At 44.2% G+C, this 20,271-nt stretch overlaps 1 protein-coding gene across 2 annotated transcripts in view; it reads left to right on the top strand.

The window, feature by feature from the left end:
- Positions 1-20,271, top strand: part of fndc3a (fibronectin type III domain containing 3A) — a 178,486-nt gene that overhangs the window by 142,366 nt on the left and 15,849 nt on the right. For both annotated transcript variants that reach the window (XM_084312740.1, XM_084312741.1), the window contains 7 exons: positions 638-776; positions 1,807-1,875; positions 1,986-2,104; positions 10,420-10,525; positions 11,121-11,296; positions 12,299-12,412; positions 15,878-16,027. In XM_084312740.1, coding sequence (XP_084168866.1) covers positions 638-776; positions 1,807-1,875; positions 1,986-2,104; positions 10,420-10,525; positions 11,121-11,296; positions 12,299-12,412; positions 15,878-16,027 — 873 coding nt within the window. The remainder of the gene's footprint in view (positions 1-637; positions 777-1,806; positions 1,876-1,985; positions 2,105-10,419; positions 10,526-11,120; positions 11,297-12,298; positions 12,413-15,877; positions 16,028-20,271) is intronic.

Here is a 20,271-nt window from a genome sequence, read left to right as displayed (position 1 = left end):
GTGCAGGTTTGTCTTTGGCTACAGCACCGTGTGAGGGGGAGGCTGGGTGCTGTGCAGGTTTGTCTTGCTACAGCACAGTGTGAGGGGGAGGCTGGGTGCTGTGCAGGTTTGTCTGGCTACAGCACCGTGTGAGGGGGGAGGCTGGGTGCTGTGGCAGGTTTGTCTTTGGCTACAGAATGCCGTGCCGGAGCTCTCGACAGGCTCACAGGGGTAGATTTGCCTATCGCAGCCGAGTGGGACACAATGAAATGCTCGATGCCACGAAAGCACATCGCCTCCATTGCCTTTTTCATTATAGCTTTTGTCAGTGGTGTCAAAGCAGCACTGTGTCAAAAGTGTATGGGTGGATTTAAGGAGCCGCAGCTATTTGATAATGTCTATTTGTCATGGGCTATTATAGCTGGTGGCTGAGTGCAAGATAGGGAGAGCGAGACAGAGAGACTCCTGCTACAGTACTGCTTAGATCCCTTTTATTATCCTCCTCACTGTCTAGTCGGCGCTTATTACCAGGAAATATGACGGCCCCTTATACACATAGCCCCGGCTGACTCTCTCTCTCTGTAAACTGTCTAGTTCTCTTAACACGGTGAACTGCGACTCCTCCTTGACTGTGCCGTCGTGTGCTCCCATCCTCCAGGTGGCAGCGTACAACACCGAGGGGAAGAGCAACCCCAGCCAGGTGGCGGAGTTCACCACGTGTCCGGACAGACCCGGCGGCCCCTGCAGGCCAGTCATCAGGGGCCGTGTCCTGCCCAACAACTTCAAGATGGCCTGGGGTGAGCTCCGTCACTAATGTCTCTTAATGTCACTATATAGCAAGTTTCAAGTTCAAGTTTGTTTATTAATTGTCACAATAAAATACACATACTTTATGGTTCTATATGAGCCCCTGAGAGTGTGCTTCATACAGTAAAAAAGTAAGTAAAAAAGTAAGTAAAGAGGAATATACATATATACAATACAATCTAAAGTACAACCTAGGTACAATCTAAGTACAGTGAGTAAAAATGAGTAAACAGTGAGGTACAAAACTTTAACATAAGGTGCAAATGCAAATGAGGTATGAATGTAGTGCAAATCTCTTTAACACTACATTATATTTATCTATTATTAAAGTGTCTAAAGTGAGTGTTAAGGTGAGTGTTTGTTTAAAAGTGAGTGTGTGCATGTGGATGTGTGTGCAATGAGTGTAGATGATGGGTTGTTACATATAGAGTCATTGAGCATCCTGACGGCCTGGGGATAGAAGCTAGCACTGCTGCCCGGTCCCGCTGTCTCAACATCAGGCGTTCACACCCTTGGGGTCGGGGGGAACCCCCTGGCATGGGAAAGGGGTCCATTGGAAGAATCTAACTGAATTAAATGACACAAAAGAAAAGCTTTCTTTTCACACCCATCCTGTCGTCACGGCCCTATCACCGATTCCCACCATCTCCTCGAACCCTCTTCCTGCTGTTGCCGGCGCACGTCAGCCTTTCCGTCACGTAGATCTCGCGGATCCCCTTCCATCCGCTCTCCCTCCCGTGGCCCCATCTGTGAGGAATATTTGGCCACTGTTTTGCAAGTAACCGATATCACCCGACAGCTTGCTGCACTCGAGTCACTGTGAACGCTCACCTACCTATAGAGAGTAAACACCAGTGTAGCCTGCAATGTGAGAACGACGCTACATGTTAATGTGATTTCAATGCACGGGGTCTTGGGAATCGCAGGAGAAACAGGTTGGGAACCCCTAGTCTGGACAAATAACTAATCAAATACTGTGTATTGAATGATTTCATAATTTTTTTTCTGTTCTCTTTTTAGAACCCCCAAAAGACAACGGTGGGGCGGAGGTAACCAAGTATGTGGTGGAGCTGTCTGAGGGATTAGGTGGTACGTTTACATGCATATTCCACAGTATTTAATTAACCCCACGGATGGGACTAGATGGTAAAGACATATTGAGACGGTGATACTATGTTGTTGTTGTTTTGTGCACATAGGCCTGTCGTGGGAGCTGGCGTACTCCGGGCCGGCCCTGGAGCACATGTGTGAGAGCCTCAAGCCGGGCTGCTCCTACCAGACCCGGGTTTACTGCATGAGCGAAGGGGGGCAGAGCCCAGTGAGTCATAGCACGTACACACACTCTCTATCTCACTCATTCATTCAGAAACGGGTCGCGTACAACACTAAATAAATCATCCGATTTTGTTGAATGATTTTTATTTGTTGAATCATTTTGTTGGTAATGAAACGGAAAGTTCTATTTAAAAAATAAAAATTGCAAATGAACATAGCCATGCGTCATAATTATAGCCTTGGATCACCACCAATAATACCCGTTTCAAATTAGAAATGGCATGTAAACCGTTAATTATTCCTTTCCGTTTTAAAGAATGATGCTTCTAGTCTGCTGGAATCATCCCAAACACACACACACACACACACACACACACACACACACGCACACGCACATGCACACACACAAGCCTAGTCGCACAGCAATAATTATGTGTATAAAGCCACAATGACTGAGTGCTGATGTTTCTATTTAGTTCTTTCAGCCATTTCTCTGAGAAGCAGCAAGGCTGGTGGGGCTGGTGCCAGAGTTTTCTATGGCCTGCTGGTTCTCTGGCATGGTCGTCTCTTCCAAGGGTCAATCTGATCTGAAGTAGATTGCGTGTGTCAGGGTTCACACAAGGTCCTTGAAGTGCTTAAAGTGCTTGATTTGACAAAAAAGTCAAGACCTGGAATTCCTTGAAAACAGCCCATTTTTTAACAAGGTGCTTAAAAAGTCCTTGAAATTCAAATCAACCATTCGCATTGAAAGTTTTGTTCATCCATGATAAAGTTCTGAATCAAAAAATTTAATTATTTAATTTAAAGTGTAACTAATTGTCGGAAATTGGTTTTTAAGCCATAAATATTGTATCAGATTTCTTTTCTATAAAAAACAGCATTTAACACATTGGGTGCCACGCCCCCTTCCGGGAAGTGCATAGGCCTTGCCGCCCATTAACCACATGTAAACGCTCACCTTGTTTGTAGAGCTAAACCTATATTTTATATGATAGCTATGGGTCTAATAACGCAGTCGATGTCAGTGGGTTTCTTCCGGTCAACGTGCAACATTTTTTCATCTATACATTTCCGTTTTATACCGTGGTGAATATGAGTATAGTTTGAGTGATTCTGAGTAATCCCAGGAAAAGACGCGAAAACAGCGTTTTTGTGTAATTCAATAAACACGTTGCCATTTTTTGCCTGATTATCTAATCATTCTGAAATCAACGCTAGATTATTGGTATTATGTCTCCTCGTGCATACATGAAAGGAAGGTTGGAGCGGGCGCACCTCTGTGCTGTGATCACTGCCAATGGGACACAGCACATATACACACATACACAGAGCAATCGCGGGGGGGGGGGGGGGGGATATCAGATCAACGCAAGATTGGTAATATAGAGTCCTTACCTTGTCTCTGATGTAATGCAAAAAAAAGAATCCAATTATCTGATCGCCATTCCAGATATCCACAGCGATCCTGTCTCCGACGTTATCGGGCATTGCACATGAGCGGGCTGGCGGTCAGTTGTCCAAGCCATCCCTACAAGCGCTTGTTGGAGTGTTTAGGACCTGCCCCCACGCCGCAGCTCGGTAGAGAAAAGAAACTACATTAGGCTTGGGCGGTATGACGGTATTACGGTATACCAGGGTATTTCGAAATCCCGTCGGTATGATTTTCAATACCGTGACGTCGCAGACTGTGCGCCAAATCACAGATGCGTTGCCTGTAGTGCACAGCATGTGCCAGCAGAGGGCAGGGCAGTCTGTCTTTCCCTCTCTCAGTCAGAGCTCAGCAGAGCCACGCGCATGTTCCTGTGGGTCTTTCATCTCGCACAACAAATAAAGACTTATTCTTCTATAGAATGCGGTTATGGACCGGTGGCCGTCCGTTTATTAAGGTCGAATGGATGGACCATGGGTCCACTTCCAGACATTGGATGATTGAGGAATCGGGAAACGGAGCGTTTTTCTAACATTTTGAAATGGATTCGTGCATGAATGTGGACTCCGGGACACGTTGTTTGGGTACCGGTAAATAAGTTGTGTTATGGTTAAGCGTATGGAAGATGAACGTACGAGTTATGAATGCCGGGAGACGGAGTGTATGTTTGGTAAAGCGTTCCAGTTCGACTGTGTGTGTGCGTATTGGCTTGGTGATTCACTACAGGGGTTTAACGGCTTAAGCTGGGTTTTGATTATCACTTAATCAATGCAGAATACATTTTGTGCGTCTGTATATGTAGTTGTGTACTACTGTCGTGAGTTTGTAAGTCACATTGGTCTAATTTCAGGTTATTTGTTCCGTATGACTCGTTTCATATGTGTGTGTCTCGAATGTGTGCGCTGATGTGACGTTGGTAACACGGGTCGCTAAGGAATTTAGGTTCGAGGTTGAAGAAAGTGCACTTTTAGGTTGAAAGAACGGCCCTAATGTCAACGTGTTTCAATATAAGCGTTATGTATGGCGATAACGAGTATATTGTTAACTTAACTCCCCCCCCCCCCCCCCCCCCCGCTGATGAAAGTCATACCGTCATAATACCCATACCGGGATGATTGTCAGCAAGGTATGACGGTATGAAAAAAATTATACCGCCCAAGCCTAAGCTACATCGTTTCAAATGGAGTGCAATAGCGGCCGCAAGGCGGTAGGCGGTAAGGCTGAGAAATCCGCTCTTTGCTCTGGGCGGCTTTAGTTCCGCTCTCATTCGTTCGTGTTGACCCCCCACGCCGCTCTATGCTCGCTCAGCGCTCACCTTAACACTTTGATCGCCGGGGTTACATTCATAATTTACCATCCCTCGCCAGCCCTATTTAACATGGAGAAGTTCCCCTTCTTTGCAGGGCTATAACTTTTTAAATTGTATTGCTCAATTGACATTACTATGGCCCATTCAACGTCCTATATCTATTGTTCATGGTGTAGCAACGTTATACTTTTTCATTCACATATTCATATTAAAATACGGTCTAAAGTATAAGTATGTTTTTATCGTTTTCTGCAGCTTTCTCCAGAACTTGATTTATAGCCCTAATACATTATATTGATGATCAAATACAGTTTGGTAGGAATCTGTGCGAGATAAAAAAAAAAATCAACTGGACGTGGTTCTAGGAGTTACTACGTATGATCTGATGTTGACCGGATGGGCGGGGGGTCGTTTATAATTCCGTGGGCAACGTTATATCATTAATCTAGTGTGGGTGATATGATCATCAGAGCAGTTAGTATCGAAGATATTAACAAATAACGCTGAAACTCACCGTAGCTTCCTCTCGCCGTTGGGAGATGAGCGTGGAACAGAATTTTTTCTATTATGGGATGTCGAAATATCCGATCCATTTCCAGGTTGTATAATAGTATATACGTCCAAATCATGTTGTTTATCGAGTTATTGGTAACGGATCACTATCCGTCGTGATCAGCTCGAGTCCTGGGACTATTAGCGAGTGATCGGACCGAATTGAAATGAGCACCAGCTTCCACTTCCTGTTTCTCCCCTGGGCGATCCGCCGATCGGCCACCAGATGGCGCTCTTGAACCGTTGTAGAGTTGAGAGGGACTCAACAGTACATCTCATGTCTCCGGGGGAGAAATATGATTTCGATCACAGATTTTTGAAATATTGATATCAAAGACGCTGTCCAGCGTCTTCGGCAGAATGAGCATGGCGGGGAAAGACGTGTTTCAACGGCGATTAAAGTGTTAATTTGCTAATCAAGCGTTCCGCGCTCCACTCAGATATGCCCGCTCAGCAGAAATTACGGGGAATTACGATTTTTTTTGGAGCATGATGTAAATTAGCTTGATTTGACCAAACTACAACAGTCTGCACCCCCTTAACACATTAACTGCCACGCTTATATCCATCGATGTTTGATCACTGCCAGCACTGTAAGTCTGGCAGTGTCTGTATGTCTGTATGGAGATGTTCACCTTCTTTGCAGGGCTATAACTTTTTTAATTGTATTGCTAAATTGACATTACTATGGCCCATTCAACATCGATTATCTATCGTTCAGGATGTAGTAACGTTTTACTTTTTCATTCACACATTTATACGAAAATACCGTATTCTAGAGTATAAATATGTTTTTATCGTTTTCTGCAGTAATTCCTAGAACGTGAGATATAGGCATAAATGCATATATTAGATTATCAAATGCCGTTTGATACCGATCAACGCTATTAAAAATGTCAACTGTACATGGTCCTAAACGTTATGACTGATCATGCGCGGGTGAACGGGGGGGGGGGGGGGGGTCGTTTATAATTCTGTGATCGTCGTTAAATGCTTCATGTAGTATGGGTGATATATAGATCAGAGCAGTTTGTATGGATAATAATAATCAAAAACACTGAAACTCACGGCAGCTTCCTCTTAGCGTTGGGCGATGATACTGGAGCAAACTGATCCCAGTTATGTGATGGGGATCGAGGCGATCCATTTCCGGTTTGTATAATACTAATATACGCCCAAATCATGTCGATTATTGAGTTATGGCAACGATCCATATCCACGGTGTGTGTCTTGAGTCCCGCGACGATAAACGAGTGGCCGGACGGATTTAGGGGACGGGCCGAGCTCCAACGAGCATATCCGGTTTGGCAACTCGCCGATCAGCCACCAGGTGGCAGTATTGAAGCGTTGCAGAGTTGTGCCGGCTCAGACAGCATCTGACAAGGCTCCGTGAGTGAAATATGAATACCATGGCGAAAATATGAAATATGATCAGAATACCGTCATACGGCGTGATCTGGCAGAATTTGCATGAACTTGAAACCCGTTGTATGACGTTTCTGGCGGAGAAAGTGTTAACAATTGTTTGTATTGAGCCGTATTGTATTGTACCCATTCTGCAATCTGTTAAATAACGTTTTCATCCATTCATTCTACTAGCGTTACTACGCTAATGTACGCTAGCCGCAATGCTAACGTTTATAATGGCAAATCCCAATCACGTTAGCATGTAAGCTAACAACATCAGTGCTCTTTTTGTGAGACTAAACTCTCCGCTCTTGGTGGTACATTGTGTTGATGTTGGTTTTGTTTCATCAACAAATGAGGCAGAACACACAGTGAATGTATCCTTTTTTTTATTGCACTTTGTTTCTTGCTGCAAATAAATGCTATGTTGCTAATGGTTCACACGAGGTAATTTATAGATGGCTGGTTTCTGTTTTGAGCAGGATGTGTAGTGACGCGTTCAACCCTTCTGATTGGTTGAAAATGGCCTTCATGTTTGAACTACATCGCCACCTATTGCTTTGGCATTGTACTACATGTATATTACATCAGTTTAAACCACTGTGTGTACCCGTGATCGTGTGCACTGAGCGGCTCAAAGCGGAGGACAGCTCTCACTCCGGAAGTCACTCTGAAAACCCACTCCGCGCTCACTTCAAAATCCACCCGCTCCACTGCTCGCTCCGCTCCGCTCACATGCTCTGACTGCCACACTGTTTCCCCATCTCTACTCCCTGGTGCCAGCGTTTCAGACCGTTTTAATGATGTTTGTAGAGCCATCGTACATTCTATATTATAGGTTATAGCTATGGAGACATACTATGGCTCATTTGAAAGGCAATATTTATACTCCAACAGGGTACAAACAGTGTATTTCTACATACATCCGTTCCTGTGCAATCCCAGGCTAAAGAGTGGCCATTTCCCAAAAATCGCTGCTAATTTTCTAGGAAGAGAGATATAGCGTAGGGGTGGACGGTATAAACGGTATACGGTATAAACGGTATGAATTTGCTCTACGGTATGGATTTTGACTATACCGTCTAAACCGGTAGTGCAGCTCTAAAATACCAATGACGTCATGTAACCACAGCGCGACTATTTCACTCGCATTTGCCCCTAAAAATAGATAGAATTAGTCATAGATAATAGATATGTGCGAACTGGACAAAGTTATTTAGGAGGCTTCGCGCAGTGGGCGTGCCAGCCCCTACCGCACGCATGTAAACACGGATCTAGTAGTCTAGTGGGACGGGACACGGGAGCTCAGCTGTCGGCGGCGTCTCCCTGAGCTAACGTTAGCTTAGCTACCGTTACAAAATGACCCAGTCAACTATTCACTTTTAGTTTAATACATGATGAGGCATTGTCTAACCGAACGGTATCTAGTCGGCCAGCTACCGATAGCTCCTGACATCAACAAACGCTCCACAAAGTCTAGTAGAGAGAGACGTGTGTGTGCTACCTGTTAGCCGTTAGCTCACGTTAACGCGAGTTAGTTCACCGTTCAAAACGAAATGTCCCATTGAACTAAATAATTCACTGAGGCGTTGTATTAACGTTATATATCCGGCTTAGCCGGATAGCTCCTGATATCAATGTCTTATAACACTGATTCGATGCGTATTCGAGCTGAGGGCTTGCTAACGTTATTCCAATATAATAGGGTCCAGGTGCAGCGCCGGAGAATCCTGGCCGTAGCTCTGCTCGAGGCTACTCGAGTATAGGTCCAGCTGCAGCTCCGGAGAATCCTGGCCATAGCTGGAGGCTACTAGAGTACACACAGACAGTGGAGCTTGTTGCGTGGTGGCGATGTCTCGCAGATAATACAAGTACAAGTCTAATTATATAATATATATATTTTATAAAAAAAAAAAAAAAATTATATAAAATATTTTCTTTTTATCAAAAACGATGATACCGTGATATATACCGTTACCGTCTATGCTTCAAATTATACCGTGATATAAATTTTAGACCATACCGTCCACCCCTAATATAGCGTATCTCGTGCGCAGCATGCGCAGTTCGTGCTTGTTGCTCAACACAAATACATTTCCTGGTCAAAGGTCCAATGCCTCATGTTGATACATAGACAAAACCACGATGGGTATTCTTACCTGCTTCTCGTCTTGGCATCCATTCCGGCTCATCTGGGTCTGACTGTAATCTCGCTGTCTGTGTCATTATCACTGAACATTTCAGTGAAATATTCTGGCTCTGGAGTGCTTTGGCGACTACTCAGGTGTGGTGAACAGATAACGTTACATCCTCGGCCGGTTTGACTTTAGTATTTTTATGATTTACCAGAAATGCTGAGTCCAACGTAGTCTGGTGAAAATGCACCTTATGGATGGATCATCACAAAAACATAAAACGAATATACTCGTTTTTGGCAGTCAATGAGTTAAAATGAAAAACAGTGCTCAGGAAAGTACTTGAAAGTCCTTGAATTTCATTTTGCAATGTCTGGGAACCCTGGTGTGTGCACCGTATTTTTGGCAAGTTTAATTTCGAAATTGTCATTCGGAGAGTCCTTTTGCGGGGGATTAGTCTACACTTCCTCATGTGGCAAACCTCCTTTTGGGAGGCATTAGTCTACACTTCCTCATGTGGCAAATCTCCTTTTGTGGGACATTAGTCTACACTTCCTCATGTCATGTGGCAAATCTCCTTTTGTGGGTCATTAGTCTACACTTCCTCATGTGGCAAATCTCCTTTTGTGTGGCATTAGTCTACACTTCCTCATGTGGCAAATCTCCTTTTGTGGGGCATTAGTCTACACTTCCTCATGTGGCAAATCTCCTTTTGTGGGGCATTAGTCTACACTTCCTCATGTGGCAAATCTCCTTTTGTGGGGCATTAGTCTACACTTCCTCATGTGGCAAATCTCCTTTTGTGGGACATTAGTCTACACTTCCTTGTGTGACAAGCCTCCTTATTTGTGGGATTAGTCTACACTTCCTCATGTGACAAGCCTCCTTATGAGTGCGATTAGTCTACACTTCCTCATGTATAAGTGCAAGACAAAGGCCACTAATCGATTACCCCCCCCCCCCCCCACACACACACACACACACAACCATCACCACCACATGTGTCGGAGGATGTTTTCCTTAATTAGCTGAGTTCAGACACTCGTCATTAATTCCTTCATCAGCTGTTAGTGCATGCATTTATTCATGATGATGGGAAACATGAGTCATGTCTTTCTGCTGCAGCACAACGTGACTTAACCCACTCACATGTTTTGCCTTTTGTCACAGGAAGTTTTGAGTCTGTAACGGACGGAAAAAACACTCCCGTCTCTGTCATAAATAATACGTAATTTTGAAGGGGGGGCGGGGGGGGGGGGGGCGACGACATTTGCTGTGCGTCATTGAACATTTGATTCCTGTTTTGTTTGTTTTTTTGCCCTGATAAATTGTCGTTGTGTAGGCTGAATTGTCTTGAGGGTGTTAATGACCCCGTGCGTTAAGAGGAGTGAGATTGTCAGGTGTCTTATTTTGTCTCCATCTCAACATGTCGTGTCTCTCTCTCTCTCTCTCTCTCGCTCTCGCTCTCGCTCGCACTCGCTCTCTCGCACTTGCTCTCTCTCGCTCGCTCTCTCTCTCTCTGAAAGCTGTCAGAAACCCTGCAGGTCCAGACTCCTGCCGTGCCCCCAGGGCCTTGCCAGCCCCCTCGCCTGGTAGGCAAGCCCAAGGCCAGGGAGGTGCAGCTGCGCTGGGGTGAGTCACTGCTCTCTGAACTCACTCACTGTGTGGGTTGTGTGTTTGCGATCTGCCTGCCGGTGCATCTGTTTGTGCAGAAAACGGGTACCTGGAGGAGGCAGTAGGCGTGGTGTCTGCGTTTTCTTTGTTGATGTTTGGTGTCTTTTAGTTTGACACTTTTCTTCCTGTGCGGTGTTCTCCCCCTGAAGACGGATCCTGTTTTAAAAGTGCATTTTTTTTTCATTTACATTTAATTTAATCTTGTGAAAAACTGTTATTATTATTAACTTAACACGTTGAAAAGGAGTAGGAAATCCTTCAATCCTACCCCTTTTCTACTACTCAGTGATTGTGAATATACATCATTCTAAGTCGAAATACATATATCCACATCCACATACTGTATCTACACATAAATGCACTATTCTGCATACTTTTTTTTTTATATATATATTAAAATGGATCCATATGGCTCTGTTTTGAGAGTATAGATGGTGAATGCAGTGAACATTTCTAGGTATCGCCCCAAAACCTCTGCACAGTAATTAACAAAAATGTTAATGCAGTAATTCTATACATTGAGTAACGAGTGTCTGTTGGGCAAATTCGCCAGGCCCCCCTCAGGTGGACGGAGGCAGCCCGGCGTCCTGCTACAGCGTGGAGGTGTGTGGGCCGCAGGCTGAGGACAGCAGGGAGGTCTACCAGGGCCCTGAGCTCGACTGCACCGTTGGGAGCCTGCTGCCCGGGAAGACCTACAGCTTCCGGGTCAAAGCAGCCAACAAGGCCGGGGTGAGAGATGCCTGCAGAGCTCCACGCATCGAGATTAAACGGAGCTGCTCGGTTTAACCCTTTCACTACCACACTACAGAAGGTTAACCTTTCACTACCACTTAACCGTCTGTAGTGTGGTAGTGAAAGGGTTGAACTTCTGTAGTGTGTTTGTGAAAGGGTTAACCCTTTGTCGTGTGGCAGTGAAAGGGTTAACCATTTGGTAGTGTGGTAGTAAAAGGATTAAAGGAACACGCCGACATAGTGGCAGTGGGCAAGGCACTCGCCACTAATGCAGGAGATGCTGGGTTCGAGCCCAGCTCTCGGCATTGCTACCAGCTTGGCTGGTCGTTCATACTAACGCAATTGGCAGTGTTAGGGGTGGGAAGCTGGTGGACAGCGACTCCTACAGGTCAGTTGGTGCGCCTGTGCAACAGAATCAGGAAGCGACCCTCCCACGCAGACCCTCGCCGCTGAGAGATCGCGCTGTGCAGGTGAAAAGATGCGCCGGCTGCCTCCTCGTGTACCGGAGGGGACACGTGATGCAAGGCTTTGTCCACATTGCAGCCGGCCTGTGGGAGGCATGGCCTAACAGCATTCGAGACAGGGGAGGGTAGAATTGGACAATACGAAATTGGGATGGGAGAAAAATAGAAAATGGGAGAAAAAGTTGATAAAAATTAGCTTACCATCTCCTCCATAGTCGGACAGAAAGTGTTCAGTTAGAAGGCGATCTGGCTGCAAGCTAGCCTAGTTTAGCACAAATTAATGGACGCGGAGTGGTCCGTATTCGCTTCCATTAATTTGTGCTAATCTAGGCTAGCTTTCTACTGAACACGCAGAGAGGAGATTGGTATCTCATCTTCTTGTCTGGCTCTGGAGAAAACCATAAGCGTATTTCACGTAATGTCGTGTGTTTCTTTGAAATCCCTCCCTCGCCTGATGTTGTAAAAATGTCAGATTCTGAAGTGGTGTGTGTGTGTGTGTGTGTGTGTGTGTGTGTGTGTGTGTGTGCTCTTCCAGTACGGGCCTCCCTCGGAGCGCTGCGAGGTGACTACAGGCCCCGGGGCCCCTGAGCCCTGCAAGGCCCCCTGCACCACATGCAAATCCCCGAGCTGTGTGGTCGTCAGCTGGGAGGTAAGACCTGCTCCTCCTTCCCTCCCCTGTGTTACGCTGACATCATCACATCATTGGTACATTCAGCCACGTCATTGTATGATGAGTAGGGATGTCAAAGTTAGCGCATTAATAACGCGTTAATAATGTTAGTAACGCATGAACAGCGTGTTAATAATGTATTAACAGCGTGTTAATAACCCGTTAACGCAAATGCATATTAACACCACAAATTTCTTTGGACGCATAACGTACATTTAAAAATATATATAATACGGATGTGTTTTTTTTTATTTAATTTAATTTAAAATGTAAAAATGTACAAACATTCAGTCATACATTCATTCAATCTGTATTTAATCTCGAAGGATCATTGAGAGCAAGATATTGAGAAGTGCAAAACATAAAAAATATAGAAACAAAGTCGATAATTAAACATTTAAAATAATGAAAAACAACTGCAGACTCTGGTGAAGTGGGTTTGCTATTAAAGATTTAAACTGAATAATAGATACTAATGAATTGAGTTTTAAAGTGCATTGCAAAACACTCCATGTTTCTGGGGCACAGAAGCCAAAAGCAGATTTTCCTAATTTAGTACAAACTCTAGGAACCTTAACTCATTCCCCGCAAACAACGATTATACTCGTTATTGGGCGCCATCCTTTGAACGCCAACAACGAGTATACTCGTTATTTGATCATTTTTTTCCGATTTTAATATTCTATTCAGTGTCACGGACCTGTATGTTGCTGTTAAAAGTAGGGATGTTCGATATTGGCTTTTTTACCTATACCGATATTGTCCGACTCTTAATTTCCGATACCGGTATCAACCGATAACGATATATGCAGGGTTTCCCCTCCCAAAAAACGGAATAATTTCAGGTAATTAACATTACATATCTCTTGTCGTGGAATGAACACAACATTATGCATACTTTTCACAATAAATAAAATCATAGTTTGTTCTTACTTGCTTGCCTGGGTAAATAAAGGTTAAATAAATGTAAAAAGAAAAAAAATTGAAAACTGATACCGATCATTTCCGATATCACATTTTAATGCCAATATCGGTAGGCCGATAATATCGGACATCCCTAGTTAAAAGGCATACTGGGACGCCAAGGGTGCAGTACCGGCCAGATCCTGCCAGGTGGCAGTATCGAGAGTGCAGTAAACCCTGTTCCAGACCGGGTGTTACGTTTAACCCGCTACGGGCGCAGTTTTTTAGTACAGGGAAGCCTAGAGATTCACTCGGTCACATTTAAACGGGTCTGGGCCCCTCGATGCATGTGTTGCATGTGTTGTTATGTCATGGACCAGATGGCAATCAAACAATTGGAATATTCTTTTTGGAATACCGCCGACCTCAGGTAAGGACTATCTGACGTCAATTCCAACTTGATCCTGCAAGGATTTCGTACCCATCCGGCTGATCGGCGTGTGTTCATAACGAATGCCGTTACTGGCAATCAAAGCATCAGAAACGACCCCCCCCCCCCTTCATGCATTCATGGTGAAACATAATACCTATTATATACAGTTGATTTGGAAATAGTAGCGTGTCCAGGGATGAAACACCAATGCTTTTAGTAGAATTCATGTAGAGCCCTATAACTCAGTTTCCCAGGAATTAAAATCATTATTTTTTGCATCTTGGACAGAAGATAGTTACTGTCAAATGACCATAGTATTGTATCCATAGCTATAATAGGGAGGTGTAATGGTTACGTCATCTTCGTTTTTTCCTGTTCCACCTTCTGTTCCACTCCATGTATTTCCCCATTGACCATTTCAAAATCGGCTCGTTTTAGATAAATAAAGCATTAACGTTGGCATGGTGTACCTTTTTTGTGCGTATTTATCCACAATCTATAGCTCAACATGAAAATATTCGCAATTAATCGTAAAGGTAGCAAAATAACAACGTTTTTGTTCGCTGGGAAACTACACTACCATTTGGCGCTGCTGACTGACGTCACCACAGCGTAGACGCCTGCCTGTAGTCAGTCACAGACCTAGGATCAGATTTCCCTTACATTCCATAACTTAACAATTCGTACAATGGTAAAATAACTGAACCTGAATCTGTGGCTAGTATCTGTTTCACCCAACACTAGTGTTACAGACTGGTCTACAGCTAATTGTACAGCTACACTTGCAAACAACTAAGCTCCGTGATCATAGCCATTTATCTCTAAAGCTAACCACTATTTGTAAAAGCCACAACCACATTTGCATTTATAATTTAAATCGTATAACGTTATTTCGCTGCATATTAAATCACTGTAAATACTAATGTAAATCATTGTTTCGTTGGACATTGTGTATAGTTTATAACGTTATTTTTTTTTTACATGACGTTAGTAGCTAGCTAGCTTGCATCAGATGTTCTGCAGAAAGATTAATCCATTTCCTGATCTTCATTCCAAATATCGATCTCGTTTATTGATCCAACGTTATAGTCCAAAACACATAATCGACGCTGCTCTGAGTGTCCTCAGTCAATGTGGTAACACGATACTGCTTGCCTGAGAAGGGGAACCCGGACCGGAGTTATTTTTTCGATGCACATTCCCAGCCAATCCAATCCAATGATGTGCAATACCATCCGGGAGACGATAGGCGGCGGTATTTGCCCTTTTGCGAGCTCAGACCCATTCCCAATGATAACATCAGGTTGGATGGATACAAATGTATGGATATCGCTAATAAAAGAAATAACGATTAAAACCTGACTATACTCGTGATTGGCACGGAACGGTTGGCTAGTTAACCCGACTATACTCGTGGTTGGCACGGAATGGGTTAATGTCTGAAGTAGTCTACTGAAGGCTTCTTGTCCTCTGTGAAAGCATGCAATTGGTCCACTGATGGATACATCTTGATATTTGTCTAGTCTAGTGTGTTCATTAGAATGGGTGAAATCCTCTTTCAGTGCCTTCAGTGATTTCTTAGGCAGTTAGCCTCGCTGGTATGCGCGCCATTAGCGCTAGCCACGCTTCTAGGCCTCTTTGCTTTTGGAAAGAATAATAATTTAATAATATATTTATTTAATAATAACTACGGCTCCTTTCAATCGATTAGTCGACTATTCGACTAATCGGGGTCAGCCCTAATAAGTCATGTTCGAAAATACAGGCTAGCCACTACGCCATGCTCAAATCACGGGGCGACAGTGGCTCGAGAGGTAGAGCAGTCGTCTGGCAATCCGGAGGTTCCCGGTTCGATTCCCGGGCAGCGTGTCGATGTGTCCTTGAGCAAGACACTTAACCTCTAATTGCTCCCGATGAGCAGGTTGGCACCTTGCATGGTTGCCTCCGCTGTCGGTGTGTGAATGTGTGAGTGAATGGGTAAAATGTGAGTAACAAAGCGCTTTGGATAAAAGCGCTATATAAAAAAGCAGCCATTTACCGTTTACGCCATGCTCAATTTGAATGATCTAACACTCGCCGTGGGTCTGTCACTGCTGTGTCGCCTCCAGACTCCTGTCTGTAACGGAGCCCCCGTGTCAGAATGCCGTCTGGAGTGGGGCGCCGCGGAGGGCAGCATGCACGTGTGCTACGCCGGGCCCAGCCTCACCCACGAGATGAAGGGCCTGCTGCCTGCCACCAGCTACTTCTGCCGGGTCCAGGTGAGCACGGCTCTGCCTTGCGGTGTTGTCACCATACCAGGGTTTGGACTCTTGGTACGATAACCAAAGTGTGGGACTGTGATTCTTGATACCAAAATGATGAACCACGACGAATGGCTGTATGAAGTGCACCTTTTTGGTTATGGTTGATTATTATAAGATGTAAAAGATACAAGAAGCGTTTTTTATTTTACCCATTGTTGTCAACAACACGTTATGTATTTTCCCAGAATATTGCGTGTGAAAATGGTGTTGGTTCTTTAAAGGAACACGCCAACATTATGGGAAATGCATTTACCGTCTTCTCCAGAGTCGGACAAGAAGATGGATACCAATTTCCTCTCTGTGCGTTCAGTAGAAAGCTATCCAGAGAAAATGGTACATGCATTTTCCATAATGTTGGCGTGTTCCTTTAAGTGGCTTGGATATGGATAGCGCATTTACTCTCGTCACTGAGGAAATGTTGGTGAAAGCTTGCAAGCATCCGAAAATGGTGAAGAAAAGATGATCATTGATTTTCCCAGAAGGCTTCAAATGATGGTAGGAGTGTGTTGCTAATGAGCGCTCAGCATGCCTGTCTGGTACCAGGTGATCAGACTTACTGCTTACATAAACAAGCATAACACAAATGAGGAGTCACGACCAAATATCCTTAACACAGACCAAATCAGAGGAAAAGCGGTGATTGTGAAAGAATAACCCTAACTAACCTTACTGTCATGCACTTGTCCTAATATACTAACCTACACTGTAGCACTCAACACTTTGATGAACATTGTTACTCAGCTGATAGAGTTGTGCCCTTCCTGATGACTTGTCGTACAGCTAAATGACAAAATGTAAATGTAAATTGTCATATGTTCTTTAACCATAAAGGGGACATATTTTAGTCTTTTTCAACAAGTGAATATAGGTCCCATAAACATGTCTTTGCTTAGAAACAAAAAAAAACACCCAGATTATGCATTCTGGCAGGCATCCTCTATACGCCTCTGTTTGAGTCCTGTTCACAACGGGGCTGTTTCTGTGCCTGTGGTGCACAAGCCTGGACCGTCGAATGAAAATTCAGATCAAACTGTCAGACTAGACGTTGCAGATCAAATATGACTCAAGTTCCAGCAATAGCATAGCAATCCTACCGGCAAAATTTGTTGTCAAACATCTTTTAGGTTCAACTTCAGGTATAAAAGAGAAGATTTACGAGCGAGCTGCCATGTTGTACACGCACATTTTATCAAGATCTCTTCACACTCATATGAGGTCTCACTAGCTACAGCGATTGTGGCTGCAATTTTGAATGGCTTGTTTCAAGAAGGAGGGTTCTTGTCACAGCTGAACTGCAGAAAAGGCACAATGCACATATTTAACATGTTCTCAGTGTTGGGCCAACCTCTCATTCTGTAAAAACAATGCAACACACAGGAAAAGGCCATTTTCACAATAGGCCCCCTTTAAACAATTATAGTTTTTTCCATATTGGACGAAAGTAAGGAAACGGTCCCAAGCGAAGAGGCTTGTTGAGCGAACCTGCTTTCATCCTGCAGCCCCACTATAATAGATAGTCAGAGTGGAGACATTATTGCGGGTAGGGATGGGTACCGAATTTGGTACTTTTGAGGTACCGAACCGAAACACGTCGGTACTACCGAGTATCGATTCAAGTGAGATACCAATTTTTATTTTTTATTTTTTTGATAAATGTTTACCTTTTTTCTTTTCATGTCAACGTTCACACGCACAATATATGCTTACCTAGTATTTGACTTGATTCAACAACAAAGCAGTCGGGGCAATGGCAAGCCGAAAACGGTCGAAATTGTAGTTATTTGAAGTTTGGATTATTTTTTTCACGACTCAGGTAGGTAAATTTAATTTTGAGACTAAAGTACCGAAAAAAGGTACCGTTGGGTACCGGTATCGATTCACAGGTACCGGTACCGTATCGGTTCAAATGTGAAAGGTACCCATCCCTAATTGCGGGCCATCTTGCCGTCAGCCCGGGGACTCAGGGAGGGATCTCGGTAGAAAACTCAATACTAAATGAATTGTCACTCCCCAAAATGTCTATATTTTTTTAAGTAATTTAGCTGGGAAACACTTTTCTTCATTCTACTTCAAACCTTTTAGAACCGGGACAAACCTTTCTCTCGCTGGGTTTTAACCCTTTTCACAGCGGGTGCCGGCGGGTGCCCCATCATCACCAAGCCGCCACGCCCACATGAGACGTCGCGGGCCGACGTCTCATGTGGGCGTGGCGGCTTGGTGATGATGGGGCAAAAAGTCTCCCCCCTTTTCAGGAGCCCGAGCTTCTCAAACCCCTCCGGTCTGTTAAAGGAAAACTCCAACATTTTGGGAAATTAGCTTATTTAACATCTTCCCTGGAGTTAGACAAGAAGATACATACCTTTTTTGTCTCTGTGCGTGCATTTAGCTTTGGGAACAGTCGCTCCGTTAGCGTAGCTTAGCTTCATCACTGGAAGTGAGGGAGGACAGTAGCCTGACGTTCCCTACAGGTTTGTTGATATTCTCATTCCTTCAAAGGATCCGAACCGATTGAAGTTTATGGATACCATGACTTAAAATCCTCTTACCTTGACGATTAAAAGCCTCCCCAATTTAGAAAACAGTAATCCAATGGCTGGTATTGATAATATAATACTAACTGCTGCACGCTCGGAGCTAACCGGAGCTAACACAGAACAGGATGGTAAAGCAAATATAATGACTTCCTTTCTGGGGTTTTCAAAATAAAAGTGCAATGTTTATAGCAGCGGAAAATGTTTATTTTGTACATTATCTAACGTTAACACGAACCTAAACTAACTTTAGGTTAGTTGTAACGTTAGTTTAGGTTTGTGTTAACGTTAGATAATGTACAAAATAAACGTTTTGCCGCTGCTATAAACGTCGCACTTTTATTTTGAAAACCCCAGAAAGGAAGTCATTATATTTGCTTTACCATCCTGTTCTGTGTTAGCTCCGGTTAGCTCCGAGCGTCCAGTAGTTAGTAGTAAATTATCAATACCAGCCATTGGATTACTGTTTTCTAAATTGGGGAGGCTTTTAATCGTCAAGGTAAGAGGATTTAAGTCATGGTATCCATAAACTTCAATCGGTTCGGATCCTTTGAAGGAATGAGAATATCAACAAACCTGTAGGGAACGTCAGGCTACTGTCCTCCCTCACTTCCAGTGATGAAGCTAAGCTATGCTAACGGAGCGACTGTTCCCAAAGCTAAATGCACGCACAGAGACAAAAAAGGTATGTATCTTCTTGTCTAACTCCAAGGAAGATGTTAAATAAGCTAATTTCCCAAAATGTTGGAGTTTTCCTTTAACCCTTTCACAACCACTCTACCAAGGGTTAACCCTTTCACTGCGACACTACAGAAGGTTAACCCTTTCACTACCACACTACAGAAGTTAACCCTTTCACTACCACACTACAGACTGTTAACCGTCTGTAGTGTGGTAGTGAACAGGTTAACCTTCTGTAGTGTGGTAGGGAAATGGTTAACCCTTTGTCGTGTTTCAGTGAAAGGGCTATCCTTCTTTAGTGTCGCAGTGAAAGGGTTAACCCTTGGTAGAGTGGTTGTGAAAGGGTTAACAGACCGGAGAGGTTTGAGAAGCTCGGGCTCCTGAAAAGGGGGGAGACTTTTTGCCCCATCATCACCAAGCCGCCACGCCCACATGAGACGTCGGCCCACGAGCGTTTTCAACATAGCACTTCTCCTCCAAGGGTTTTGAGTATTCTATTTTTGTGGCAGGGAATATCTTCAGCTCCTCCACGTTCCGAGGGCGGTAGCTCTGAGTCAGAATAAGACCATAGTAGAAACTTCTCAGTGCTCCAGTGTCCTCTTTTGGGTTCAGTCATTTGGGGGGGGGGGGCGGGCGTTGTGCCTTAAATTCACTTTAATGAAGGAGAGAAGACTGGGGTGACACAGCTGAGAAATGGATCAAGTGGAAGGAGGGGTAACATAATATGAGATAAAGGTGTTGTTTTAATATTGTATACACTGAGAGTAGTAAGATTGGTTGTGAGACTGACCACACACACACCAAGCTGCCGCTCTCTCTCTGAGCCACTCCATTCTAGAGAGATTTCTGACCTGCTGTACGTGATGATCAAAGCGCTCCCGAGACTCTGAGGTTCTGGTTTATGATGGAGCAGGACTTGGTGAATGGGGGGGAAACCAGGGGGTAATTTGCAGTTGATCTCCACCCAGTGGTCAAAAGCGATCATTA

The sequence above is a fragment of the Notolepis coatsorum genome (assembly GCF_963971535.1).
Source record: "Notolepis coatsorum genome assembly, chromosome: 1".
NCBI lineage: Eukaryota > Metazoa > Chordata > Actinopteri > Aulopiformes > Paralepididae > Notolepis > Notolepis coatsorum.
The sequence above is the reverse complement of the archived record's forward strand: the minus strand, read 5'-3'. Positions and strand labels throughout refer to the sequence as shown.